Here is a 14,850-nt window from a genome sequence, read left to right as displayed (position 1 = left end):
ACCTAAGTTGACATCTCTGTGTATGGGAAATGCACAAAATCGCACGCATTCCTGACCCACAGAGAAAAACATTGCACTTCAGCAGACTTGTGGGGGTGCCAATACGTGTTAATGGTACCCCCACACACTGGCAACCATGGTTCGTTTTCATACCCACCATGATGTGGAACAGTTTTTAAAAAAGGGTCAGGGACTTCTTTCCCTGGGTTTCTCCTGGGTAGGGGTAGGGCAGGGTAGGTTCCTGGGTAGGGAAGCCCATTGAATTGAATGGGCTGCCCTACCCATGACGTGCTCACACAAACGTGCATGTACAGACGTGAACCAGGTATATTCAAAAAGGTCACCTGTTATGTGTCTGTGAGGGAGGCCGAATCAGGGGAATGGAGTGAGTGAGTGAAAAACTTATATAGCGCAACACATGCAAACTGAATAGCCTCTGGGCGCTTAGTATCCATTCCTTGAGTAAACTTTTTGCCCTCAGAAGAGATGGGTTTTGATCTTTCTTCTGAAGGCCAAGTGGTTCACCTCCAATCGGATGCTGGTTGGTAGAGCGTTCCACAGTCTAGGTCCTTGGACTGCAAATGGAGCACTGTGAGTGTAGGAAACAGGTGTGTCCGGACTTCCACCTTCCAGGTAATGATCATGCACTTCTGACAGGGCACTAAAAAGGCCTCCGCAACCTCCATAACAGTCAGAATTAGTGAAAAGGTGAGTGCCACAAAATCTGCTAAAAAGGCATCAAAACCTTATTCAAATACTGGTGAAAAACTGATGGCCATGATTAAGGCCTAATGGCTAAAGGGCATTGGCTTCTTCTGGCTGTTTTTTCACCAGTATTTGAATAAAGTTTTGATGCATTTTTAGCTGATTTTTGTGGCACTCAACTTTTCCCTTCTTCTGGCTGTCAGTGTAGGGCCTTGTTTCAGGACAAGGAAACCTGCTATCAACCTGAGAGGAACTAGGAGTTTCGTCAGGGCCTGGAGCGGAATTCCTGCCATTTGTCATGTGCTCCCGCTCCCAAATGCCTAAAATCTGCCATTGCCCAGTGAGGTTCTTGCCCTGTGGGGTACTCACTTAATTTAAACGGAGTGAGGGGTTCAGTATGTCTGGTATGAAGGAATCACAATAACCACACCTCCTAACTTTTTGAGATTGGAATGAGGGACACATATCAGCAAAAGTATGCAGGCATAGGACACACCCCCTTAAAGGATGAATTTTATAAAAAAAGAAAAAAAAACAAGATTTGTTAAACGCAAAAGTGCTTTTTTTTTACCAGTAATATTCCTTTATATTGGCTTTTGGAATTTGCAAGTTGGAAGTTACGTCGGCGTAGCGCAAGTGGGCCGGCGTAACCCCACCTAATTCAAAGTAGGCATGTAGTGGGCGGGCTACATTTAAATTAACCGTGACCCCATGTAAATGAGGGCCGTTCGTACGTCGCAAATACTCCCTACGTAACAACGTCGGCTCAATGCTTTCGACGTGAACGTAACCTACGCCCAGCCCCATTCACGTACGTTTACGCAAACGACGTAAAATACGATGGCTGTTCCGTCGACCATACCTTGCATGGGCTGCGCCATCTTTTTGGTGGTTTATCTTTACGCCGGCGTATCTCTTAAATTAACGGCGTAGCTTACTGCGACGGGCGTACGTACATTCGTGAATCGGCGTATCTTGCTCATTTACATATTCGATACGTAAATCCACGTACACGCCCCTAGCGGCCAGTGTAAATATGCACATAAGATACGACGGCGTAGGAGACTTACGTCGGTCGTATCTTAGCAACAGCGAGGCGTATCTCATTTTAAGAATGCGTGCAAAGATACGACGGCGCGCATTCAGACTTACAACGCCGTCGTAAGTCTTTCTGAATCCGGCTATTAAAGTGTAGATTACCCAATAACCTGTGCCTTCAAAACCCCTGTGTGCTTAGCACTGCAGTGTGTCTTGTAGGATAAAAGGATATAATGTAATGTGTACTATAGATCCAAGCAATGATCCAACAAGACACATATAACCAGGAACTGGTAAGTGAAGGTAAAGGGAAATCCTGTCCTACCTTGTCCATGTTGCTGGTCCAATCCAGGGTCCAGCCTTTGCCCGTTACGGTGGGCATACCGCCAGAGGGGAGTTTAGGGTCCAGGTACCATAGGAATGGATAAAAGCCTTGGTACTGTATAGCATTCTGTAGCTATCTCGCTCACTAAACCTTGTACCAAGGTGAGCGCCTAATGCAGGGTTCCAGTGCCTGAGACAAACATTATAGACTAACCCCACTGTTGCGAGGTCTGGGTACATTTCCAAAGATGTTCATCAATGGTAACTGATCTGGAAGCTGCTAATTAGCCATGAGCAGCCAAATGTTGATTGAAGTGTCAGTTGCAAAAAAAAAAAAGGAAAACTGGTGAAAAATAGAAAAAAATCTCCAACAGGAGAATGGGTCCTTGACTTAAAGTGGATGTAAACCCGGAAAAAAAAAAATCTTTGCTGTCACAATGTAGAGTATAAGATTTCCTATCATCTGTGCCCAGTCTGCCACACAGAGTTAATACAGCTCTGAGCAGTTCTCTTTTATTGTTCAGTGAAATAAAACGGACTTACAGAGAAAAACCTTAGTCCGTTCCGCCCCCTTGCTGTGAGTGACAGGTTATTTACATATCTCATGCACTAGCCTGGAATTATTTTTAATTCCCACCCCCACTCCTTTTCTGAAGTCATGTGGTTACTTTTCTGGATGTTAGTGATCATAGCAGAATTTCGTGTAAGGGGAGTGTAGAGGTGGGCGGGGAGTCTACTGACATCACGACTCCACCCACAGAGCTCCAGAAAACAGATCCACCCACAAAATCTTCAGTTTTTCAGTTCTTATAACAGACAGAGGGGAGACTTTTGACAGGTGAGGATACATGCAGGAGGCGTCTATATCCTTATAGATCAGCACTATGGCAGGAGTTTAGAAAGGATGAGAGGGGCTTTACATCCACTTTAAGGACATTAGAAAAAATGGAGCTTCGTTGAGTGGATCGGGTTATATGGATACACTGGGGGGTGGTCCCAGCAAAGCTTTTACCAGTGTCCAAACACCTGAAGGTAAGGGCATATAACCCATAGCCTAAAATCAATGCCTGTATCCTATACCGTACGATTGAGATAAATACAGGGTGGGCCATTTATATGGATACACCAAAAACAAAAGTTGGATTCAAAATGGCCGACTTCAAAATGGCCGCCATGGTCACCACCCATCTTGAAAAGTTTCCCCCCTTACATATACTAATGTGCCACAAACAGGAAGTTAATATCACCAACCATTCCCATTTTATTAAGGTGTATCCATATAAATGGCCCACCCTGTACAATTCATGATGTATTCTTCAACAAAGTTCTGAATTATTTTGCATCTTTTATAACTGCCTGGAGTTCAGCTTTAATACTCCCTGACAAAGTTTCTTATGGTCTTTCTGGCATACCATATTTTTATGTTTCCATCCTTCCCACCAGAACAACCAATGTATAGAGAGACCTGGGAGAGCTAAATGCAAAAATGGACAGTTTGGGCACAGCCCTTAAAGAGGATCTGTCATTTTACTTGGAAGTGCACATGTATGTATGTATGTATGTATGCAGCACCTAGAGCATGGGTGCTCAACCTGTGGCCCTCCAGCTGTTGAGTCACTACAAGTCCCATCACACCTCTGCCTTTCGGAGTCATGCTTATAACTGTCAGCAACTTGCAGTGCCTTATGGGACTTGTAGTTTTGCAACAGCTGGAGGGACGCAGGTTCGAGCACCCAGGACCTAGAGCATTGGTAATGTGGAATTAGGATTTTAAGTGCCACCTTCTACTTGGGTTGTGTTTCCATTAAGAGTTGGTTGCAGACTGGACAGTATAGCTCATAACCTTAAATGAAACCTTTACCGAGACACCGACCTGGAACAAGTAGGCAACTTAGGAGCCCAGACTTCCTCCTGACTACACTGCCTGAGGCCAAATGCAAGCAGTCAAATAGCTTTTTTTCCCCTTCATATGTCTCTCATTGTAAGTGCATTATGCCAAATATTAACAGAGTAATTCTCCTCTCATTTAATTCCTTATTATATCTGAATTATGAGCTACAATAGATCCCTGGTGCCCAACCTGCAGCCCTTTGGCACTCGTTGCAAAGCCCTCAGGGCCCCTGCAGCCACGAATCTGGTTTTCCCTATTGCCCTGTTATGAACAGTGATTTCTAGCAGTCTTATGCAATATGTATTGAGTCAATGACTGTCTCCTGAAGCATGTCCCCACTCTCCAACAACTCCTATAGCATATTCACAGTCTCTGACAGTAACCTGCAGCATGTCTGCAGTCTCTGACCATCTCTTGTATCATGTCCGCAGTCTCTGACCATCTCTTGTATCATGTCCGCAGTCTCTGACCATCTCTTGTATCATGTCTGCAGTCTCTGACCATCTCTTGTATCATGTCCGCAGTCTCTGACCATCTCTTGTATCATGTCCGCAGTCACTGACCCTCTCTTGTATCATGTCTGCAGTCTCTGACCCTCTCTTGTATCATGTCTGCAGTCTCTGACCATCTCTTGTATCATGTCCGCAGTCTCTGACCATCTCTTGTATCATGTCCGCAGTCTCTGACCATCTCTTGTATCATGTCCGCAGTCACTGACCCTCTCTTGTATCATGTCTGCAGTCTCTGACCATCTCTTGTATCATGTCTGCAGTCTCTGACCATCTCTTGTATCATGTCCGCAGTCTCTGACCATCTCTTGTATCATGTCCGCAGTCACTGACCCTCTCTTGTATCATGTCTGCAGTCTCTGACCCTCTCTTGTATCATGTCTGCAGTCTCTGACCCTCTCTTGTATCATGTCCGCAGTCTCTGACCATCTCTTGTATCATGTCTCCAGTCTCTGACCCTCTCTTGTATCATGTCTGCAGTCTCTGACCCTCTCTTGTATCATGTCCGCAGTCTCTGACCATCTCTTGTATCATGTCCGCAGTCTCTGACCATCTCTTGTATCATGTCCGCAGTCTCTGACCCTCTCTTGTATCATGTCTGCAGTCTCTGACCATCTCCTGTATCATGTCTGCAGTCTCTGACCCTCTCTTGTATCATGTCTGCAGTCTCTGACCATCTCTTGTATCATGTCCGCAGTCTCTGACCATCTCTTGTATCATGTCCGCAGTCTCTGACCATCTCTTGTATCATGTCCGCAGTCTCTGACCATCTCTTGTATCATGTCCGCAGTCTCTAACCCTCTCCTGTATCATGTCTGCAGTCTCTGACCATCTCTTGTATTATGACTGCAAATGCCGACCATCTCTTGCACCAGGTCCACAGTCTCTAATTAACTATACTGGGCCAGATTCTCAGCAGAGTTATGACGGTGTATCTCAGGAAACACCGTCGTATCTCTGTTTTTTGACCCGGGTATCTATACGAGTGATTCCTAGAATCATTTTCGCATAGATACGGCCAAGATCTGACAGGTGTAAGTGACTTACACTGTCGGATCTTAAATATAATTTGCCGCTGGCCGCTAGGTGGCGTTTACGTTCAGGTCTCATTTGACTATGCAAATGAGCCTGATACGCCGATTCCCGAACTAATTTGCGTCGCGTAGTCGTCGCTTACGTCGTTTCCGTAGGCGTAAGGTTACCCCTGCTATATGAGGGGTAACCTTACGCCAGTCCGCCGTATGCCATGTTAAGTATGGCGTCGGGTCCGCGTCGTCTTTTCCCGTCGGGTACGTCGTTTTCCTAAGTCGTTCTTGAATACGACTTTACGTCAATGACGCATACGTCGGCGTCATTGACGTTTTCCGTCGTGAGCTGGAGCATGCGCACTGGGCTATTTTTCAGCCCGGCGCATGCGCAGTTAAATCGACGCGGGGGCGCGCTAAATTTAAATACAAGCCGCCCCCTTTGAATTACGCGGGATACGCCGGGCCATTTACACTACGCCGCCGCAAATTACGGAGCAAGTGCTTGAGGAATACGGCACTTGCTCTAGTAAGTTACGGCGGCGTAGTGTAAATGGCTTACGCTATGCCGCCGCAGAAACTACCAGAATCTGGGCCTTTATCATATCTGCAGTCTCTGGCCATCTCCTATATTATTTTCACAGCCTCTGACCATCCTTGTATCTTGTCTGCAGTCTCTGACCATCTCCTGTACCATGTATATAGTCTTTAACTATATGCTGTTGTGTGTTTTCTTTCTCCGATACGGAATATTTATAGACTTTTATGTGTGGCCCTTTGTTGATGTTGAGGGCTGCTCCTAAAGCCCACCATATTAAGAAAGTTGACCACGACTGATCTAGATTTTGATCACTGCTGGTGAAATCAAATATTACAGAATGACCAGAGAACTATTCTCTATGGCAAGGGTCTCTAATCTTTCAATAAAGAGGACCAGTTTACTGTCCTTCAGACTTTAGGTGGGGGCAGATTGTGGCCAGTGGGAGTAGAAATTTTCCCTACGTCATTTCCCCATCATTGGCATTAGTGGGAGGAATAGTGCCCCTTCATTGGTATCAGTGGGAAGAATAGTGTCCCATCATTGGTGTCAGTGGAAGGAAAAATGCCCCAACATTGGTATTAGTGGGAGGAATAGTGCCCCAACATTGGTATTAGTGGGAGGAATAGTGTCCCATCATTGGTATTAGTGGGAGGAATAGTGTCCCATCATTGGTATTAGTGGGAGGAATAGTGTCCCATCATTGGTGTCAGTGGAAGGAATAATTGGTGTCAGTGGGAGGAAAAATGCCCCAACATTGGTATCAGTGGGAGGAATAGTGTCCGATCATTGGTGTCAGTGGAAGGAATAGGCCCAGATTCACGTAGATGGGCGCAAACTTGTGTGGGCGTAACATATCTAATTTACGTTACGCCGCCGCAAGTTTTTCAGGCAAGTGCTTTATTCACAAAGCACTTGCCTGTAAAGTTGCGGCGGCGTAGCGTAAATCACCCGGCGGAATTCAAATTCGGCAGGTAGGGGGCGTGTTTCATGTAAATGAAGCGGGTCCCCGCGCTGAACGAACTGCGCATGCGCCGTCCCTAAAATATCCCAGCGTGCATTGCTCTAAATGACGTCGCAAGGACGTCATTGGTTTTGACGTGGACGTAAATTACGTCCAGGACCATTCACGGACGACTTACGCAAACGATGTAACTTTATAAATTTTTGACGCGGGAACGAGGGCCATACTTAACATTGACTGCGCCTCATAGACCCAGGGGCAACTTTACGCCGAGAAAAGCCTAACGTAAACGTCGTAACTTTACTGCGTCGGCCACGCGTACGTTCGGGAATTCGCGTATCTAGCTAATTTGCATACTCGACGCGGAACTCGACGGAAGTGCCACCTAGCGGGGGGAAAAAAAGTGCAGTTACGATCCGACGGTTTAAGAGACTTACGCCTGTCGGATCGAATGGATATCTATGCGTAACTGATTCTAAGAATCAGTCGCATAAATACGACGGCGCTAGGCAGAGATACGACGGCGTATCTGGAGATGCGCCGTCGTATCTCTTTTGAGAATCTAGGCCATAGTGTCCCATCATTGGTGTCAGTGGAAGGAATAATGCCTCAGCATTGGTGTCAGTGGGAGGAAAAATGCCCCAACATTGGTATTAGTGGGAGGAATAGTGTCCCATCATTGGTATCAGTGGAAGGAATAGTGTCCCATCATTGGTGTCAGTGGAAGGAATAGTGTCCCATCATTGGTGTCAGTGGAAGGAATTGTGTCCCATCATTGGTGTCAGTGGAAGGAATTGTGTCCCATCATTGGTGTCAGTGGAAGGAATAGTGTCCCATCATTGGTGTCAGTGGAAGGAATTGTGTCCCATCATTGGTGTCAGTGGAAGGAATAGTGTCCCATCATTGGTGTCAGTGGAGGGAATAGTGTCCCATCATTGGTGTCAGTGGGAGGAAAAATGCCCCAACATTGGTATCAGTGAGAGGAATAGTGCCCCATCATTGGTGTCAGTGGGAGGAATAGTACCCCCATCACTGGTAACGGTGGGAGGAATAGTGCCTCAAGGGCCAGATACAGGCAAGCAATGTTGGTCTACAATCTGGTAACAATTGTAGAATGTAAGAACTTCTCTGTGGAATCTTTTCAAGTGATTGTGTCAAGCTTGCAACCATCTGCAACTGAAAAGAGCTTTATTTTGCGCAAGGCACGCATTGTTTTAAGGGCTCTTCCAAGCAAAAGGGGCTACAGAAATCCTTGCCATAGTTCCACACTATCCAGGTGCTTACCTGTGAAATGACAGATCCCCATACAGACCCATTTACACTAAAAACAAACACCTAAAGCTCACAAAAAGATTTGTTCCATTGCTTTTAATAATATATAAAGTATACACCTGTACATGAACATGTACAAGCTTCACCATTCCAATGCCTGGATTAACTTTGCTGCAGGTTCACTTTAAGTGCTGAAGTGTAAATGGGCCTTAAAGAGCCGGCTTTGATACTGTGAACACTGACTGTCTCATCGCCCCCCAGCTGTCTAGCTGCGTTAAATATAGATCTGTGTAATCAGTATGTAATTAATAAAGCTGCATAAAACTAAGGGAAAGGAAGATGTGTTCGTGCCGGAACAACACCCTCCATTCTTCAACAAAGATTAGAACTATCAGAGAGCATGCGATAGACAGAAACACAGGTTAACTATATATAAATATATAGTGCTATATACATATATGACTTATATATGTATATCCAATGATATTTAAACCACCTCTCTACTCTCCCCACCTGCAGCCCCAAATCTTTTGCCCCCTAGTGGGGCTGGTACCTGAACTCTGACCCCTGCCGGCTGAAATCGTCGCTGTAGCTGTGGCTGTGCAGCATGTGCTTGCCGGAGGTCAGGTCTTCACTCTTGCTGTAGCCATGGAATGGGGCGAAGGCATCAACTCCTGGGTCCGGCCGATGAGGAGCTGCGTGAGAGGGTGGTCCAGTGGGGCCATCGGGGGCCATGTGGAAGAGCGGGTTCTGGAAGGACAAGGGGATACGGAGCTGCTGAGCCGAAAGCCCGTCGGTGGTGACCCCCATCTGACTGAGCCGAAGACCAGCCGCAATGCTAGACCCACTGCCCTGGGAGAGCCGGCCCCCCGGGCGGAGCCCCCCAGATATGGAGGCCTGGCTGGAGTTAAGCAGGTCCCCTACGGCCTGCAGGTTGGACACGCTGTTCATGCGACTGTCCTGCAAGTCTAACATGGACACGCTTTTGTTCACACTCAGCATCTTCTGGTCGGGCTCTGTGATGTCTGAGCTGCTGGTGCAATAGGCGGGCGATGAGCGGGTGAGGGGGCGGCGTGACACAAAGAACATATCTTTTGAGGACTTGTCCTTGGTGGGTGAAGGTAGACGGGTCATGTCGATGGAGCTGAGGAAACAAAACATTTAAAAAGATAGTTCTAGCCAATGCTACGTACAGTATATATATATATACTGTATATATAGCGCTAAAGTAAGGATCCAAACCAATAATGTATTTAATATTGTTATCTGCAGCCCAAGATTACACCTACTACTGTGTACAACTGTCTCACATCACCTCCTCGGCCATTCAGTCTCAGGATATACAGTGCTGTAAAAAAAATATTCGCCCACTTCCTGATTTTTTATTTAATTTTTTTTGCAAAATGTGTCACACTTAAATGATTCCAATCATCAAACTAAATTTATTATCACACAAAGATAACCCGAGTACATACAAAATGCAGTTTTTTAATTATTATTTTATTTATTAAAGGGAAAAAAGCTGTCCAAACCTGCCTGGCCCTATGTGAAAAAGTAACCCCCCCTGGTTAACATGAATGAACTGTAACTAAATTGTTTGGAAAGCCGAGTTAAATTTAACTTGCCACACCCAGGCCAGATTACTGCTAGACCTGTTGAATCAAGAAATGACTTAAATAGAAGCAGATCTCAAAAAGCAACACATCATACTGCGATCTAAAGAAATTCAAGAACGGGTGAGAAACAAAGTACCAGTAATTGACATGTATCAGACTGGAAAGAATTACAGAGCCATTTCTAAGGCTTTGGGACTCCAGTGAACCACGGGGAGAGCCATTATCCACAAATGGAGATAACTTGGAACAGTGGTGAACCTTCCCAAGAGTGTCCGGCCTACCAAAATTACCCCAAGAGCACATAACGATTCATCCAGGAGGTCATAAAAGAACTGCAGGCCTCACTTGCCTCAGGTAAAATCTGTGTTTATGATTTAATAATAATGCCGCGTACACACGATCATTTTTCGGCATGAAAAAAATGTAGTTTTTCAAAAACGTAATTTAAAATGATCGTGTGTGGGCTACACATAATTTTTCAGGTTCTGAAAAACGACAAAAAAAAATTCGAACATGCTGCATTTTTTAATGTCGTTTTTCGGGTTGTAAAAACTGATAGTGTGTGGGCTAAAACGACGTAAAAAACCTGCGCATGTTTAGAAGCAAGTTATGAAACGGGAGCGCTCGTTCAGGTAAAACTACCGTTTATAATGGAGTAAGCACATTCATCACGCTCTAACAGACAAAAAAGCGCAAATCGTCTTTTGCTAAAGCAGCCCAAAAGCGAATGGTACTTCCCCTTTATAGTGCAGTCGTACGTGTTGTACGTCACTGCGCTTTGCTAGATAATTTTTTTAAAACGGTGGTGTGTAGGCAACATCGTTTTAATGATGAAGTTGGGAAAACTTCGTTTTTTCGACATGCTGAAAAACGTTTTTTTTTCATGCTGAAAAATGATCGTGTGTACACGGCATAAGAAAGAGACTGGGCAAAAATGGCGTCCATGGGAGAGTTCCGAGACCAAAGCCACTGCTGACCAAAAAGAACACAAAGGCTCATCTCACATTTACCAGAAAACATCTTGATTATCCCCAAGACTTTTGGGCATATATTCTGTGGACTAATGAGATAAAAGTTGAACTTTTTGGAAGACATGCGTCCCAGGTAAAAGTAACACAACAATTCATAAAAAGATCATCATGTCAACAGTAAAACATGGTGGTAGTGTGATGGTCTGGGGCTGTTTTGCAGCTTCAGGGCTTGGATGACTTGCCATCATTGATGGAACCATGAATTCTGAGCTCTACCAGAAAATCCTGAAGGAGAATGTCCGACCATCAGGTCGTGACCTCAAGCTCAAGCACACTTGGGTTATGCAGCAGGACAGTGATCCAAAACACACCAGCAAGTCCCCCTCTGATTGGCTCAAACAAAACAAAATCAAGGTTTTGGAGTGGCCTAGTCAAAGTCTGGACTTAAATCCTATTGAGATGCTTAGGGATGACCTTAAACTGGCCTTTCATGCATAAAAACCCTCCAAGAAGAGTAGGCCAAAATTTCCCACAGTCATATAAGGCCTCGTACACACGACCGAACATGTTTGCTGAAACTGGTCTGCGGACCAGTTTCCGCGGACATGTTCGGTCGTCTGTACGGCCTACCGGACCGGATTCCCGGCGGATCGGACAGGTTTCTAGCGGACAAATGTTTCTTAGCATGCTAAGAAACATGTCCGCTGGAAGCCTGGTCGTCTGTATGACTCACCGGACATGTCCGCTCGGCCGAAAGCCCTCGCATGCGTCCAAGTGATTCGACGCATGCGTCGAAGCATTGACCTTTCAGGGTCGCGCACGTCGCCGTGTCATCGATGCGGCCACGTCACCGCGTATCCTGTCCGCGGGAAATTTGGTCTGATGGTGTGTACAGCCATCAGACCAAATGATCCCAGCGGACATGTCCGATGAAAACGGTCCGCGGACCGTTTTCATCGGACAGGTCCCGTCGTGTGTACGAGGCCTAAACGATTCATTGCCAGTTATCGCAAATGCTTGATTACAGCTGTTGCCGCCAAGGAAGGCACAACAAGTTATTAGGTTTAGGGGGCGATTACTTTTTCACATGGAGGTTTGGACAGCTTTTTTCCCTTAATAAATTAAATCATTATTTAAAAACTGCATTTTGTATTTACTCTGGTTATCTTTGTGTAATATTAAAACAGTGTGACAAATATGCAAAAAAATAAAAATAAGGAAGGGTGCAAATACTTTTTCACAGCACTGTACCTTTATGATAAAAATCATTCTCCTATGAGGAACAATGTAAACATTTGCTATAAGAGAATTGACAATAATTTGGTTACAAAATCATTAAGATTTTTTTTTTATGGCAGGGTTAGAAAATTACAGTTTTTTACTAATGTTTCCTGGCTGAGAAAAAAAGACAAAGTGTAAAATTTACACTTTTTTTGTGTCTCTTGGACAGAGCGTAAGATTAAATATTTGTGATGGAAGCACAGACTAACAACAAATCTTTCCATCCAATGCTTAAAAAGGAGTTCTGGCTGGAGTTTATCTTAAAGTGAACCTGTGCCCAGATCATGCACACTAAAGCATTTACAAGTAATACAAGTACTTTAAAACAAATCCTCACTCACCTCTATAGCTATGTGCACCATGGAGAAATTCATCTTCAAAGTTCACAACACAGGCATTGAAATATTAATTGTTTTCAAAACATGCTGCAGATATTTATAAGTTGTTGAAATGACCGAAACTCAGCTTTGTTGTGAGCTTTGGGGATTTTTGAGAACTACTCACTTCACATTTTAGGCAGGCAGAGAGGGTCAGGAATGGCTTAAGGATATGTAAATTTAGGGACCCCTTGAAAAAGCCTGGAATGCTAGCGAAACATTGGAATAGTACCTCTCCTTGACCACGTACACCAGAATGGTACGGTACTTAACCACTTGCCTACTGGGCACATAAACCCCCTTTCTGCCCAAGGCCAATTTTCAGCTTTCAGCGCTGTCACACTTTGAATAACAATTGCGCGGTCATTCAACGCTGTACCCAAATGAGATTTTTATCATTTTTTCACACAAATAGAGCTTTCTTTTAGTTGTATTTAATCACTGCTGTTTTTTTTTTTTTTTTAAAAAGACCGAAAATTTAGAAAAAAACAAAAATAAACAGTTTCATAGTTTATTATAAAATTTTGAAGACAGGTAATTTTTCTTCTTCACTGATGTGCACTGATGAGGCTGCACTGATGGGCACTGATAAGGCTGCACTGATGGGCACTGATAAGGGGCACTGATAGTTGGCACTGATAGGTAGCTCTGAAAGGCACTGATAGACAGCATTGATGGGCACTGGTAGGTGACATCAATAGGCAGCACTGAACGGTGGCACTGATGATGAGGCACTGGTGGGCATTGATAGGTGGCACTGTTGATCAAAGGTAGATGGCACTGTGGGCACTGATAGGTGGCACTGGTGGGTACGGATAGGTGGCACTGGCAGGCAGCACTGGTGAGCACAGATGAGGCAGCCATGGCTTTCTGTGTAAGGGACTGATGCCCCTCTGACAGAAGCCAGCGATCTGCTTTTTTTCCCCCTCACGCTGACAATGTGAGGGAGAAAAAAAATAGAGTTACGTACCGGTAACGTCTTTTCCAGTAGTCTTTCAGGACAGCCCACAATTGAGAGATACTCCTCCTCTTCCTCTAGGAAACACTGCGCCAGCCCATAAATTTCTCACTCCCCCTGCCAGACCTCAGTATTTATACGAGCACCTCCGGTCAGCTGGGGAGACACAAGAACATGTTAATAACATACAATTACATATCAACATCATGTCCTGGTCTTGAAATCAGACTTCCTCTATTCGGGTGGGTACCCAGGGCTGTCCTGAAAGACTACTGGAAAAGACGTTACCGGTACGTAACTCTATTTTTCCCCTCCCGTCTTTCAGGACAGCCCACAATTGAGAGGATAACCGAGAACTTACCAACTAGGGTGGGACTATGGCTTGCAAAACCTTTCGTCCAAAAGCTTGCTCACCTGCCGAAACCAGGTCCACCCTGTAGTGTTTAACGAAGGTGGTGTAGCTGGACCATGTTGCTGCTTTGCAAATCTGTTCCGGCGTTGCTCCCGCTCTTTCTGCTTGAGAGGTTGCCAGCGCTCGAGTGGAGTGTGCTTTAATTCCTGTAGGGATATCCCTACCAGCCAAAGTGTATGCTTGCTCAATGCTTAGTCTTAGCCACCTGGCAATAGTGCGCCTGGATGCTTTGCATCCCTTCCTGGTTCCAGAAAATAAAACAAATAGTGAGTCTGACCGTCTAAACGGTTTAGTCACCTCTAAATAATGTAGGATACTTCTCCTAACATCTAACGTACTGAAACGTCGTTCCCTTTCCCCCGAAGGGTTGGAACAAAAAGAGGGTAAAACTATATCTTGACTCCTGTGAAACTTTGAAGTCACTTTAGGAAGAAAGGCTGGATCGGTCTTGAAAACGACCCGATCCGGGAAAATAACACAAAAAGGGGGTCTGATCGATAGAGCTTCTAGCTCGCTGACCCTCCTAGCAGTGGTCACTGCAACCAAAAAAGCTGTTTTTAAGGTTAAATCCCTTAGAGAACAATTATCTAAGGGCTCAAAGGGAGTACCCGTTAGGGTACGTAATACCAGAGACAGGTCCCAACTGGGGAAGGGTGGCCCTCTAGCTGGTCTCTGTCTGGATAGTGCTTTAAAGAACCTGACTATCCAGGGACTGGTGGCCAGAGGTTTTTCTAAATACACCGTAAGTGCCGAAACCTGCCCTTTAAGGGTGCTAACCGAAAGACCCTTATCTGCCCCACACTGAAGAAATTCTAAGACAGCCGTGGGGCTTTGTACAGAACAGGGGCAATTTACACACCATTCGTTGAAACGAAGCCAAACCTTCTTGTAAATTTTGCGGGTCTCCTTTTTTCTACTATTAAGGAGGGTGGCAATTAAACCTTCGGAAAATCCCTTGGATCTTAGTAT

The 14,850-nt window shown here is 45.1% G+C and overlaps 1 protein-coding gene across 5 annotated transcripts in view; it reads right to left on the bottom strand.

The window, feature by feature from the left end:
- SYNGAP1 (synaptic Ras GTPase activating protein 1) overlaps positions 1 to 14,850 on the bottom strand; it is a 469,079-nt gene that overhangs the window by 76,964 nt on the left and 377,265 nt on the right. For 4 of the 5 annotated variants that reach the window (XM_040324977.1, XM_040324980.1, XM_040324976.1 and 1 more), the window contains one exon: positions 8,820 to 9,410. In XM_040324977.1, coding sequence (XP_040180911.1) covers positions 8,820 to 9,410 — 591 coding nt within the window. The remainder of the gene's footprint in view (positions 1 to 8,819; positions 9,411 to 14,850) is intronic. The other variant, XM_040324978.1, reaches the window with a different exon arrangement.

Source organism: Rana temporaria, chromosome 9 (genome assembly GCF_905171775.1).
Source record: "Rana temporaria chromosome 9, aRanTem1.1, whole genome shotgun sequence".
Lineage (NCBI taxonomy): Eukaryota > Metazoa > Chordata > Amphibia > Anura > Ranidae > Rana > Rana temporaria.
The sequence above is the reverse complement of the archived record's forward strand: the minus strand, read 5'-3'. Positions and strand labels throughout refer to the sequence as shown.